Source organism: Sapajus apella, unplaced genomic scaffold (genome assembly GCF_009761245.1).
Source record: "Sapajus apella isolate SASKATOON/1434 unplaced genomic scaffold, GSC_monkey_1.0 scaffold50, whole genome shotgun sequence".
Lineage (NCBI taxonomy): Eukaryota > Metazoa > Chordata > Mammalia > Primates > Cebidae > Sapajus > Sapajus apella.
This window is the reverse complement of record NW_022436990.1, coordinates 12,222,266-12,235,106: the sequence shown is the minus strand read 5'-3', so window position 1 is coordinate 12,235,106 and position 12,841 is coordinate 12,222,266. Positions and strand designations below refer to the sequence as shown.

The 12,841-nt window shown below is 38.0% G+C and overlaps 1 protein-coding gene across 10 annotated transcripts in view; it reads left to right on the top strand.

Annotated features, from left to right (window-relative positions):
- The window catches only part of SCFD1 (sec1 family domain containing 1), a 108,275-nt gene that overhangs the window by 90,063 nt on the left and 5,371 nt on the right, over window positions 1–12,841 (top strand). For 8 of the 10 annotated variants that reach the window (XM_032242631.1, XM_032242638.1, XM_032242639.1 and 5 more), the window contains 2 exons: window positions 1,576–1,609; window positions 2,651–2,716. In XM_032242631.1, coding sequence (XP_032098522.1) covers window positions 1,576–1,609; window positions 2,651–2,716 — 100 coding nt within the window. The remainder of the gene's footprint in view (window positions 1–1,575; window positions 1,610–2,650; window positions 2,717–12,841) is intronic. The other 2 variants (XM_032242635.1, XM_032242634.1) reach the window with 1 other exon arrangement.

Genomic DNA, 12,841 nt, shown 5'->3' with positions numbered 1-12,841 from the left:
CTTCTCCTAGTGGTGACAAAAATGTTCTGAAATTAGACAGTGATGGTTGTAAAACTCTGTAAATAATATTAAAAACCACTGATTGTATATTTTACAACAGTGGATTAGCAACTTTCCTATATTGATGATTCTCCAGCTTACATTTTTTCCTTCCTTGCATTTAGCTACCAAGTAGATACACAGCCCTCGGTATGCATGGGTTCCTCATCCATGGATTCAGCCAACCAGGGTTCAAAATATTTCGGGGGAAAAACAGACGTGAACATGTACAGGCTTTTATTTTTTCTTGTGTTTATTCTCTAAGCAATACCTAATACAATGTAAACTATATAGTTTGTCATATTGTTTACATAGCATTTACACTGTATTAGGTATTACAAGTAATCTAGAGATTAAAATATATGGGAAGGTGTGTGTAGGTTACATGCAAACACTACACCATTTTACATAAGGTACTTGAGCCTCTGTGGACTTTGGTTCTACCGGGGGTTCTGGAACCCAAGGTAGAACTTCATGGAACTTCATGGATACCAAGGGAGACTATATTTGGCTTCTTGGTAATTTACTGAGAAATGTTTAATCCTAAATGCAGTTTATGCATGGTAATCAGAAGGAATATTAGCATTGATAAGACAGATAAGCTTAGAGTTTCATTTTTAACAGAGCCTTCTCCTGAGCTATCCCATCACAGTTAAATCTTGGTGATTAATAACTAGTAATACTGTTCTATTTCAGTCTTACCCCTCCTCATCCATGTCTTCTCTTAAAGGAACTTAAACACTGAAGAGGCATTTCAGTCAGGTGGACTTGTAGCTTATTCTATGGAATATTCAGACAGGCCATAAAAATAAGGAAAAGATGACAGAACTGTGTAATCAGCCTCTGAACAATTAAGTAAAGTTGTAATCGCCCTCTTTTCTCAGTTGAGATTTTGAAAAATTACTTTTGGGGAAAATCTAAGTTTTCCTTGTAAGTCATAGTGTACAGCCTGTTTTAGCACGCAAAACAAATGTAAGTCTAGACTCGCAAAAGCTTTGAAAAATGTCTTTATTATATATATTTTTAAAATACTTTGATGTCTAAGGGATCTTTATTAAGAAATAAGCTACAGCAAAATTCAGATCCTTCCTTCCATTCCTTCTTTGCTTCCTGTTATTCTTCCTATACATAATTTATAGTTTTTCCACAAATGTAGATACCCACAAACTAAATATAATATTGAGTGTGGTAAAAATTTACCGTATAAAATATATGCTTTATCCATACACCTTATACCCAGATTTCCACTCCTCCTCATGGGAGCTGCTGCTCAGTCATCTAGAATTTTATTTTAAAGTAATAGGTTGCCCCATTTCCTTTTAGACTCTGAGATATCTCCCTCTTCTAGCTTCTTTCTATCAATCTCAGTTCACCACTCAGCTCTGCAAAATTAAAGGACCCACTCCTCTAAGAAGGTAAAGGAGGTAGAACTGTGAATACCTATCTAATAGTGCATGTGTGTGTATTTCCCATACCTGTTTTATCCATAATAAAAGCCATGGGTGAAATTTTCAGTACGGTTTTTCTTTATTTCAGCTCAGTTCCCAGAAACAAAAATCCATTCCAAGAGGTAAGTTTCTTATAAAAATTCTCTGTCCTACAAAGGAAAGATGAAAGGTTACCAAGCAGTCTTGATGACTATCTTTGTCCAAAACATGGCTTTGTGATGATTAGTGTATGGTAATTTTGATAAATCCAGTTGTGTACACCCAAGATTCTTTTTAAAAAATTTAGTCTAGCCGGGCGCGGTGGCTCAAGCCTGTAATCCCAGCACTTTGGGAGGCCGAGGCGGGTGGATCACGAGGTCAAGAGATCGAGACCATCCTGGTCAACACGGTGAAACCCCGTCTCTACTAAAAATACAAAAAATTAGCTGGGCATGGTGGCGCGTGCCTGTAATCCCAGCTACTCAGGAGGCTGAGGCAGGAGAATTGCCTGAATCCAGGAGGCGGAGGTTGCGGTGAGCCGAGATCGTGCCATTGCACTCCAGCCTGGGTAACAAGAGCGAAACTCTGTCTCCAAAAAAAAAAAAAAAAAAAAATTTAGTCTAGCAATTATATTTTTCTAATTTATAGAGCTGCTTATATTTATAATATTTTAAGCTTAAAAATAACTGACAATTCACAGGAAATGAAGTCTTTAGGATTGCAGTGAGAGTTTTACATGTGTGGAAACTTTCTGAAATTGGATTCCAAACATTTGTGACGATACCATGACTGTGTTTTCATTTGAAATACAAAGAAGTGTCTCAGTAAAAAAGAGAGTAAATAACATATTTTGGAAATTATATAAATGCTAGGTTTTCTAATTTTTCCTGCCTACAATAAATAACCCTAAATTCAAAAATGTCTTTTGGAGAAAGCCCTTTCGATTTGGTATTGCCTAATTGAAGAATACAGTTATTTTTCTCTAAATTGTTTCTGAAAAATCTCTTCTTCATACAACTCAAAAGACATTAGAAATTTATAGACTTTTTCAAAAGAAATTTCTTAATTAAAATAGCATCAGGTGCTTAGAATATGACTTTTGGCTAGCATTTTTTAACCTTAATTTTAGGATAGGTCTCAGACTAAAAACTATGTTGCTTTTTTTTTTTCTGTTTACATTTTAGGCCATTGTTTTTGTGGTGGGAGGAGGCAACTACATTGAATATCAAAATCTTGTTGACTACATAAAGGTACATTTTATTTAGCCTTTTTAGTCTGTTGTTAGATGGTTTTATAGGTAGAACACTAGCATCCTCTGATGGCTATCCTGATCCTTCTATAACTTATTTTCTAAAAGGTAGTTTTTAAATCATGCATATATGATTTTTAAATGTTCATTGTTTTCCTATTTCCAACACATTCATTTCTGGCCTTAAATTGTACTTAATCTAGAAAACAATGTATCTTATTGATATAATGCACTTTGCAGCCACCTGTCTTAATATAAATTCAAATGCTTAGAGACCTCAAGCAAGCTCTTCCAAAAAAAAAAAAAACTCTCTAAGTGAAATGATTCACAAAACTCATTGATCTGAATAATATGCACTTTACTCCTATCCTGTTAACTTAAATCAGCAACATATGTCTAACAAACTTGAAGTGTCTGGTTTTTTTTTTTTTTCAGCAAACAGGAACTATAGAGTTAGCAAATGAAGGGGAGTGCAGGGAGTGGCAGACAGCTAAGCAAAAAGGAAGGAAGGGGTGTAATTTGAAGAGGAAAAACACTATTAAAAATTTAGGGGCAACAGAATTTGCTGTTTTTAGAATGTCATTTTGTAATCTTTATTCACTTAATATTAAATAATGATCATTCTTTATGTCCTTATTTCATGTATTGCTTTAATAATGGTAGAGGGTTATGGTACAGTGAAGACAAAAAACCACAGGCAGATGTCACAGAGCTCCAAAACAAGTAACTATTCTTAGAATTCTTAGTTTTATAGGAGATACTTCATCTTTGCATTATGAACCACCAAGATGTGTGTGAGATACCTTAGTTTCAGAAGAGCCCTAGTCTTGTACAAAGAAGGTGTTTTATTTTTTTAAGTTCAGGGGTACATGTGCAGTTTTGTTACATAGGTAAAGTTGTGTCATGGGGTTCGTTGTACAGATTATTTCATCACTCAGGTATTAAGCCTAGTACCCATTAGTTATTTTTCCTGATCCTTTCCCTCCTCCCACCCTCCACCTTCCAAAAGTCCTCAGTGCGTGTTGTTTCCCTCTAATGTGTCCATGTGTTGTCATCATTTAGCTCCCACTTATAGAACATGCAGTATTTGGTTTTCTGTTCCTGCATGAGTCTGCTAATGATAATGGCCTGCAGCTCCATCCATGTACCTGCAAAGGACATGATCTTATTCTTTTTTATGCCTGCATGGTATTCCATGGTGTACATGTACCACATTTTCTTTATCTAGTCTACCATGGATGGACACCTAAGTTGATTCCATGTCTTTGCTATCGTGCTGAATAGTGCTGCGATGAACATACATGTGTATGCATCTTTATAATAGAATGATTTATATTCTTTTGGGTATATACCCAGTAATGGAATTGCAGGGTTGAATGGCATTTCCGTCTTTAAGTCTTTGAGGAATCGCCGTACTATCTTCCTCAGTGGCTGAACTAATTTACAGTTCCACTGATGTTCCAAAAGGAGATGTGTATAAGTGTTCCTTTTTCTCCAAAACCTCACCAGCATCTTAAAAAATAATCATTCTGACAGGTGTGAGATGGTATCTCATTGTGGTTTTATTTGCATTTCTCTGATGATTGGTGATGTTGACCTTTTTTTCATATGATTGTCGGCCACATGTATGTCTTCTTTTGAAAAATATCTGTTCATATCCTTTGCCCACTTTTTTATGGATTTGTTTTGTTTTGTTTTTGAGATAGAGTCTTGCTCTGTCGCCCAGGCTGGCATGCAGTGACACCATCCCAGCTCACAGCAACCTCTGCCTCCCAGGTTCAAGCAATTCTCCTGCCTCAGCCTCCCAAGTAGCTGGAATTACAGGCACACACCACTACACCCAGATAATTGTTGTATTTTTAGTAGAGATGGGGTTTCACCATGTTGGCCGGGCTGGTCTCGAGCTCTTAACCTCAAGTGATCCACCCATCTCGGTCTCCTAAAGTGCTGGGATTACAGGTGTGAGCCACCACACCTGGCCTGGGGTAGTTTTTTCTTGTAAATTTAAGGTCCTTATAGATGCTGGATATTAGACCTTTGCTGGATGCATAGTTTGCACAAAGTTTCTACCATCCTGTAGTTTTTCTGTTGATAGTTTCTTTGGCTGTGTAGAAGCTCTTTAGTTTAATTAGATCCCATTTGTCAATTTTTGCTTTTATAGCAGTTGCTTTTGGTGTCTTCATCATAAAATCTTTACCCATTCCTATGTCCAAATGATATTGCCTAGGTTGTCTTCCAGGGTTTTTATAGTTTGGGGTTTAAGTCTTTAATTAATCTTGAGTTGATTTTTGTATATGGTGTAAGGAAAGGGTCCAGTTTAAGTTTTCTGCATATGGCTAGCCAGTTTTCTTAGCACTATTTATTGAATAGGGAGTCCTTTCTCCATTGCTTGTTTTTTTCAGGTTTGTCGAAGATCAGATAGTTGTGGGTATGCAGTCTTATTTCTTGGTTCTGTTTTGTTTGATTGGTCCATAGGTCTGTTTTGGTACCAGTACCATGCTGTTTCAGCTACTGTAGAGCCCTATAGTATAGTTTGAAGTCAGGTAACATGATGCCTTTACCTTTGTTCTTTTTCTTAGGATTGCCCTGGCTATTTTGGCTCTTTTTTGTTTCCATATGAATTTTAAAACAGTCTTCTCTAGTTCTATGAAGAATGTCTATGGTAGTTTAATAGGAAATAGCATTGAATCTATAAATGGCTTTGGGCAGTATGGCCATTTAATGATATTTCTTCTTCCTATCCATGAGCATGGATGTTTTTCCATTTGTTTGTGTCATCTCGGATTTCTTTGAGCAGTGGTTTATAGTTCTCCTTGTAGAGATCTTTCACTTCCCCAGTTAGCTTTATTCTTTTTGTGGCAATTGTGAATGGGAGCTTGTTCCTGATTTGGCTCTCGGCTTATAGGAATGCTAGGGATTTGTGCACATTGATTTTGTATCCTGAGACCTTGCTGAAGTTGTTTATCAGCTTAAGAAGGTTTTGGGCTGAGACTGTGGGCTTTTCTAAGTAAAAGTTCACGTCATCTGAATACAGGGACAGTTCAATTTCCTGTCTTCCTATTTGGATATCCTTTATTTCTTTCTCTTGCCTGATTGCCCTGGCCAAAACTGTGAATACTATGTTGAATAGGAGTGGTCAGAGAGGGCATGCTTGTCTTGTGCCAGATTAATATTTCTCTAGTTTCATAGCCAAAATTAGGTTGCATGCCCAGGCTCAAAAGCAGAAACCAAGGGACCATGACAGGAACCAGATGCAAACCATCTCTATAAACAGTGCTGACAAGCTAGTACAAGTTGCCCCCTAGTCTTGACCCTAGCACAAGACAATATTCATCACTAGTTAGAACATTTCATTCAGGTTTGGCCAACGGTTAGCAACATGACTGGTTCCAGGTGTTCCTAGGGATAAACACATAGTTGCAATAGACACTTTTGCATTCCACAGACTCTTACCCTTGGTTAAGCTTTTTTAATCACTTGATATCATTCTTTTTTTTCAACTTTTACATTATATAACAGAAAAATGAGAAAATAAACACCAAAATCCTAATCATTTGTGTAGTGACTGAAATAGATTATAACTTTTAAAAAAGTTGAAGTTTACCAGATAGTCCAGTGAAAACTTGTTCTTAATAATGTCCCAGCTTGACAGTTTTACCTCTTTCTACCACAGAACATTGAATTTTATGAAATTGTATAACAATTATTAACTAAATCTAGTTCATTTCTCTGATAATCTGGTCTTTTACCAGAAGACCTTGTAGGGGTTTTAATTCAGTTTCCTAATACATTTGCTCATTCATTTGGTCATAGAATTTTTCATATGAATCTCACCAATGATACCAGTATTGTACCAAATAGCATTACATTATGATTTGGTTTGCTTACTAATTTTTTTTTTCATCTTTCTTGACAAAATCAGCTCTTGTTCTTATACTAAAATGTTGTAATTGACTGAGGCACCATAAGTTTCCCATAAATTCACTCTTTTTGCTTACTCTGCCAAGTTACCAGGCCATTTTCCTTGCACTACTTTGGCTTTTAATTGAGGAGCATACTTAATTCTTCTTGAGTCTGTGTGCATGTGTCTTCCCATCTTTATGTAACTGTTGAGTTTTATCATTTTTCCAGGCTTCTTGCCACCATTTCCCTTCCTCCTGAAATAACATTTCTTGTAAACAACCAATACAGGTCATTAAGTCGTCTCTCTCAGTATGTCTCTTTTCATTAAAGGCAAATTGGGCTTACCATGGGACTCAGAACTGTGCCAGTGTTTCTGCCCAGATTGGTTTAACCACCAAATATGTTGTTGCCATTGAGTTTTTATTGCTTGAATATAGTTTGAATATGTCTTTTCGATCCAAAATCCTTCAGGAACCTTTTGAAAGATGGTGGGGGAGGAAAGACAAGAGTTTTCAGTTCCCCAAGGCAGTGTCATATGAGTAGTAATTATTCCCAAAAATATTTAACTCTGTAATTATTGTCGGCAAAAAATCAGGGCTATCAGCGGCAAGTGTGTAAGACCACCAGGTTATCCTTTACTTGGTTTCAGTACCAAAAATTTTTTTAACTTCAGTTAATGCCTTCTACCCACAGAAACAAGATACATAGGCATTAGGGCATGACTAGTTGGAAATGCAGCAGTTATTTTATGTCCGTGTTTCTGGACACCTTTCTTAACAAATTATAACTCTGTTTAATAGTCACGTGGTAGTCTGTGACTTCGTTGTTGAACAAAATCATTTGTGTGCATTTGAGAGAAAACAGTGTCCTAACTTTCCCTCCCAAAAGTGGTCCTCTACAGTAGATAAAACCACTGGGAGCCAAAAGACAAGTATTACAGTTATTCTGTGTTTATCCTCAAGATGTTATTAGCTTCATCAAGATTCAGATAAAATTCTGCAGATTAAATTCTTAAATCTCCTGCAACCCAGTCTTAGACAGAATATTCTCTTGCTCTCAGCCTCTTACAAGATACCAAGATAATGTTAACTTTCCCTTTTTGCATTATTTACTTATTGGCTCCCTTTCTGAGAATAAAGAATTTTCCTCCTTTCTCCTGTCATTAGTTTTTACCCAGACCTTTACCCCTGAGTTAGGGCACCATCAAATTCGGCAAGAGGACTTACCAGTGGCGCTGACAGCAATGTGAGACTGGCCATGCTTTTCCCCTTCGTCCATTCCCAGTCACATGAAGTTGGGGTGGATAACTGCACGTTTACAAGACTATCTTGTCCACATGTGAGGAAAGATGCAAAAAAACATTAATTCCAGGCTTAGATAGGGGAAAATAGAAACAGTCCATTCCATCATTCCTCAGACAGTTATACTTAGAGGTATTCTCTTCATGTTTTTTCATTTATATCTTTAATTTCTTTCAATATTTTGTAGTCTTCGGAGTATATTTTTATGTTCTTCTGAAAGGCATTTTCTTTTTTTTTTTTTTTTCCTTTATTTTATTGCATTTTACATTTTGGGGTACATGTGAAGAACATGCAAAATTGTTGCATAGGAACACACGTGGCAGTGTGATTTGCTGCCTTCCTCCCCATCACCTACATCTGGCATTTCTCCCCTTGCTATCTCTCCCCAGCTTCCCACCCCCCACCGTCCCTCCCCTATTTCCCCCCGACTGACCCCAGTGTGTAGTGCTCCCCTCCCTGTGTCCATGTGTTCTCATTGTTCAACACCCGCCTATGAGTGAGAACATGCGGTGTTTGATCTTCTGCTCTTCTGTCAGTTTGCTGAGAATGATGGTTTCCAGGTTCATCCATGTCCCTACAAAGGACCCAAACTCATCGTTTCTGATGGCTGCATAATATTCCATGGTGTATATGTGCCACATTTTCCCTATCCAGTCTATCGTCGATGGGCATTTGGGTTGGTTCCAGGTCTTTGCTATTGTAAACAGTGCTGCAATGAACATTCGTGTACACGTGTCCTTATAGTAGAACGATTTGTAATCCTTTGGATATATACCCAGTAATGGGATTGCTGGGTCAAATGGAATTTCTATTTCTAGGTCCTTGAGGAATCGCCACACTGTCTTCCACAATGTTTGCACTAATTTACACTCCCACCAACAGTGCAAAAGTGTTCCTATTTCTCCACATCCTCTCCAGCATCTGTTGTCTCCAGATTTTTTAATGATCGCCATTCTAACCGGCGTGAGATGGTATCTCAGTGTAGTTTTGATTTGCATTTCTCTGATGACCAGTGATGATGAGCATTTTTTCATATGTTTGTTGGCCTCACGTATGTCTTCTTTTGAGAAGTGTCTGTTCATATCCTTTGCCCACTTTTGAATGGGCTTGTTAGTTTTTTTCTTGTAAATCTGCTTTAGTTCTTTGTAAATTACGGATATCAGCCCTTTGTCAGATGGGTAAACTGCAAAAATTTTTTCCCAATCTGTTGGTTGCCGATTCACTCTAATGATTGTTTCTTTTGCTGTGCAGAAGCTGTGGAGTTTGATTAGGTCCCATTTGTCTATTTTGGCTTTTGTTGTCAATGCTTTTGGTGTTTTGGTCATGAAGTCCTTGCCTACACCTACGTCCTGAATGGTTTTGCCTAGATTTTCTTCTAGGGTTTTTATGGTGTTAGGTCTTATGTTTAAGTCTTTAATCCATCTGGAGTTAATTTTAGTGTATAGTGTCAGGAAGGGGTCCAGTTTCTGCTTTCTGCACATGGCTAGCCAGCTTTCCCAACACCATTTATTGAACAGGGAATCCTTTCCCCATTGCTTGTTTTTGTCTGGTTTGTCAAAGATCAGATGGTTGTAGATATGTTGTGTTGCCTCCGAGACCTCTGTTCTGTTCCATTGGTCTATATCTCTGTTTTGGTACCAGTACCATGCTGTTTTGATTACTGTAGCCTTGTAGTATAGTTTGAAGTCTGGTAGTGTGATGCCCCCTGCTTTGTTCTTTTTGCTTAGAATTGACTTGGCTATGCGGGCTCTCTTTTGGTTCCATATGAAGTTTAAGGTGGTTTTTTCCAGTTCTGCAAAGAAGGTCATTGGTAGCTTGATGGGGATAGCATTGAATCTGTAAATTACTTTGGGCAGTATGGCCATTTTCACGATATTGATTCTTCCTAACCATGAACATGGGATGTTTCTCCATCTGTTTGTGTCCTCTCTTATTTCGTTGAGCAGTGGCTTGTAGTTCTCCTTGAAGAGGTCCTTTACATTCCTTGTTAGTTGTATTCCTAGGTATTTTATTCTCTTTGTGGCAATTGTGAATGGAAGTTTGTTCTTGATTTGGCTCTCTTTAAGTCTGTTATTGGTGTATAGGAATGCATGTGATTTTTGCACATTGATTTTGTATCCTGAGACTTTGCTGAACTTGCTTATCAGTTTCAGGAGGTTTGGGGCTGAAACGATGGGGTCTTCTAGATATACAATCATGTCGTCTGCAAATAGAGACAATTTGACTTCCTCCTTTCCTATTTGAATGCCCTTTATTTCTTTTTCTTGCCTGATTGCTCTGGCTAGAACTTCTAATACTATATTGAATAGCAGTGGTGAGAGCGGGCATCCTTGTCTGGTGCCACATTTCAAGGGGAATGCTTCCAGTTTTTGCCCATTCAGTATGATATTGGCTGTTGGTTTGTCATAAATAGCTTTTATTATTTTGAGATACGTTCCATTGATACCTAGCTTACTGAGTGTTTTTAGCATAAAGGGCTGTTGAATTTTGTCAAAGGCCTTCTCTGCATCAATTGAGATAATCATGTGGTTTTTGTCTTTGGTTCTGTTTATGTGGTGAATTACGTTTATAGACTTGCGTATGTTGAACCAGCCTTGCATCCCCGGGATGAAGCCTACTTGATCATGGTGGATAAGCTTTTTGATGTGCTGTTGCAATCGGCTTGTCAGTATTTTATTGAAGATTTTTGCGTCTATGTTCATCATGGATATTGGCCTGAAGTTTTCTTTTCTTGTTGAGTCTCTGCCGGGTTTTGGAATCAGGATGATGTTGGTCTCATAAAATGATTTGGGAAGAATTCCCTCTTTTTGTATTGTTTGGAATAGTTTCAGAAGAAATGGTACCAGCTCCTCTTTGTATGTCTGGTAGAATTCAGCTGTGAACCCATCTGGACCTGGGCTTTTTTTGGGTGGTAAGCTCTTAATTGCTGCCTCAACTTCAGACCTTGTTATGGGTCTGTTCAGGGTTTCGGCTTCTTCCTGGTTTAGGCTTGGCAGGAGGCAAGTGTCCAGGAATTTATCCATTTCTTCCAGGTTTATTAGTTTGTGTGCATAGAGTTGTTTGTACTAATCTCTGATGATGGTTTGAATTTCTGTGGAATCTGTGGTGATATCACCTTTATCGTTTTTTATTGCATCAATTTGGTTATTCTCTCTTTTCTTTTTTATTAATCTGGCTAGTGGTCTGTCTATTTTGTTGATCTTTTCAAAAAACCAGCTCCTGGATTTATTGATTTTTTGAAGGGTTTTTTGTGTCTCTATCTCCTTCAGTTCTGCTTTGATCTTAGTTATTTCTTGTCTTCTGCTAGACTTTGAGTTTTTTTGATCTTGCTCCTCTAGCTCTTTCAGTTTTGACGATAGGGTGTCAATTTTTGATCTCTCCTTGCTTCTCATGTGGGCACTTATTGCTATATATTTTCCTCTAGATACTGCTTTAAATGTGTCCCAGAGATTTTGGTATGTTGTGTCTTCATTCTCGTTGGTTTCGAAGAACATCTTTATTTCTGCCTTCATTTCATTGTTTATCCAGTCAACATTCAAGAGCAAGTTGTTCAGTTTCCATGAAGCTGTGCGGTTCTGAGTTAGTTTTTGAATTCTGAGTTCTAACTTGATTGCACTGTGGTCTGAGAGACTGTTTGTTACGATTTCCGTTCTTTTGCATTTGCTGAGGAGTGATTTACTCCCAATTATGTAGTCAATTTTAGAGTAGGTGTGATGTGGTGCTGAGAAGAATGTATATTCTGTGGATTTGGGGTGGAGAGTTCTGTAAATGTCTATTAGGTTTGCTTGGTCCAGGTCTGAGTTCAAGTCCTGGATATCCTTGTTGATTTTCTGTCTGGTTGATCTGTCTAATGTTGACAATGGGGTGTTAAAGTCTCCCACTATTATTGTGTGGGAGTCTAAGTCCCTTTGTAAGTCATTAAGAACTTGCCTTATGTATCTGGGTGCTCCTGTATTGGGTGCGTATATATTTAGGATCGTTAGCTCTTCTTGTTGCATTGATCCTTTTACCATTATGTAATGTCCCTCTTTGTCTCTTATGATCTTTGTTGCTTTAAAGTCTAATTTATCAGAGATGAGAATTGCAACTCCTGCTTTTTTTTGCTCTCCATTTGCTTGGTAAATCTTCCTCCATCCCTTTATTTTGAGCCTTTGTGTATCCTTGCATGTGAGATGGGTTTTGTCTTTTTATCCAATTTGCCAATCTGTGTCTTTTGATTGGGGCATTTAGTCCATTTACATTTAGGGTTAATATTGTTATGTGTGAATTTGATACTGCCATTTTGGTGCTAGCTGGCTGTTTTGCCCTTTAGTTGAGCTGGTACTTGTTGTTCCTTTATATGTGTAGAGCCTCTTTCAGGAGCTCTTGTAGAGCTGGCCTGGTGGTGACGAAATCTCTGAGTACTTGCATGTTCCCAAAGGATTTTATTTTTCCTTCACTTATGAAGCTTAGTTTGGCTGGATAGGAGATTCTGGGTTGAAAGTTCTTTTCTTTAAGGATGTTGAATATTGGCCCCCATTCTCTTCTGGCTTGTAGGGTTTCTGCTGAGAGATCTGCTGTGAGTCTGTTGGGCTTCCCTTTATGGGTAACCCGACCTTTCTCTCTGGCTGCCCTTAGTATTTTCTCCTTCATTTCAACCCTGGTGAATCTGACGATTATGTGCCTTGGGGTTGCTCTTCTTGACGAATATCTTTGTGGTGTTCTCTGTATTTCCTGGACTTGAATGTTTGCCTGCCTTGCTAGGTTGGGGAAGTTTTCCTGGATAATATCCTGCAGAGTATTTTCCAGCTTGGATTCATTCTCTTCGTCGCATTCGGGTACGCCTATCAAACGTAGATTAGGTCTTTTCACATAGTCCCACATTTCTTGTAGACTTTGTTCGTTCCTTTTTACCCTTTTTTCTCCAGTCTTGCCTTCCCGTT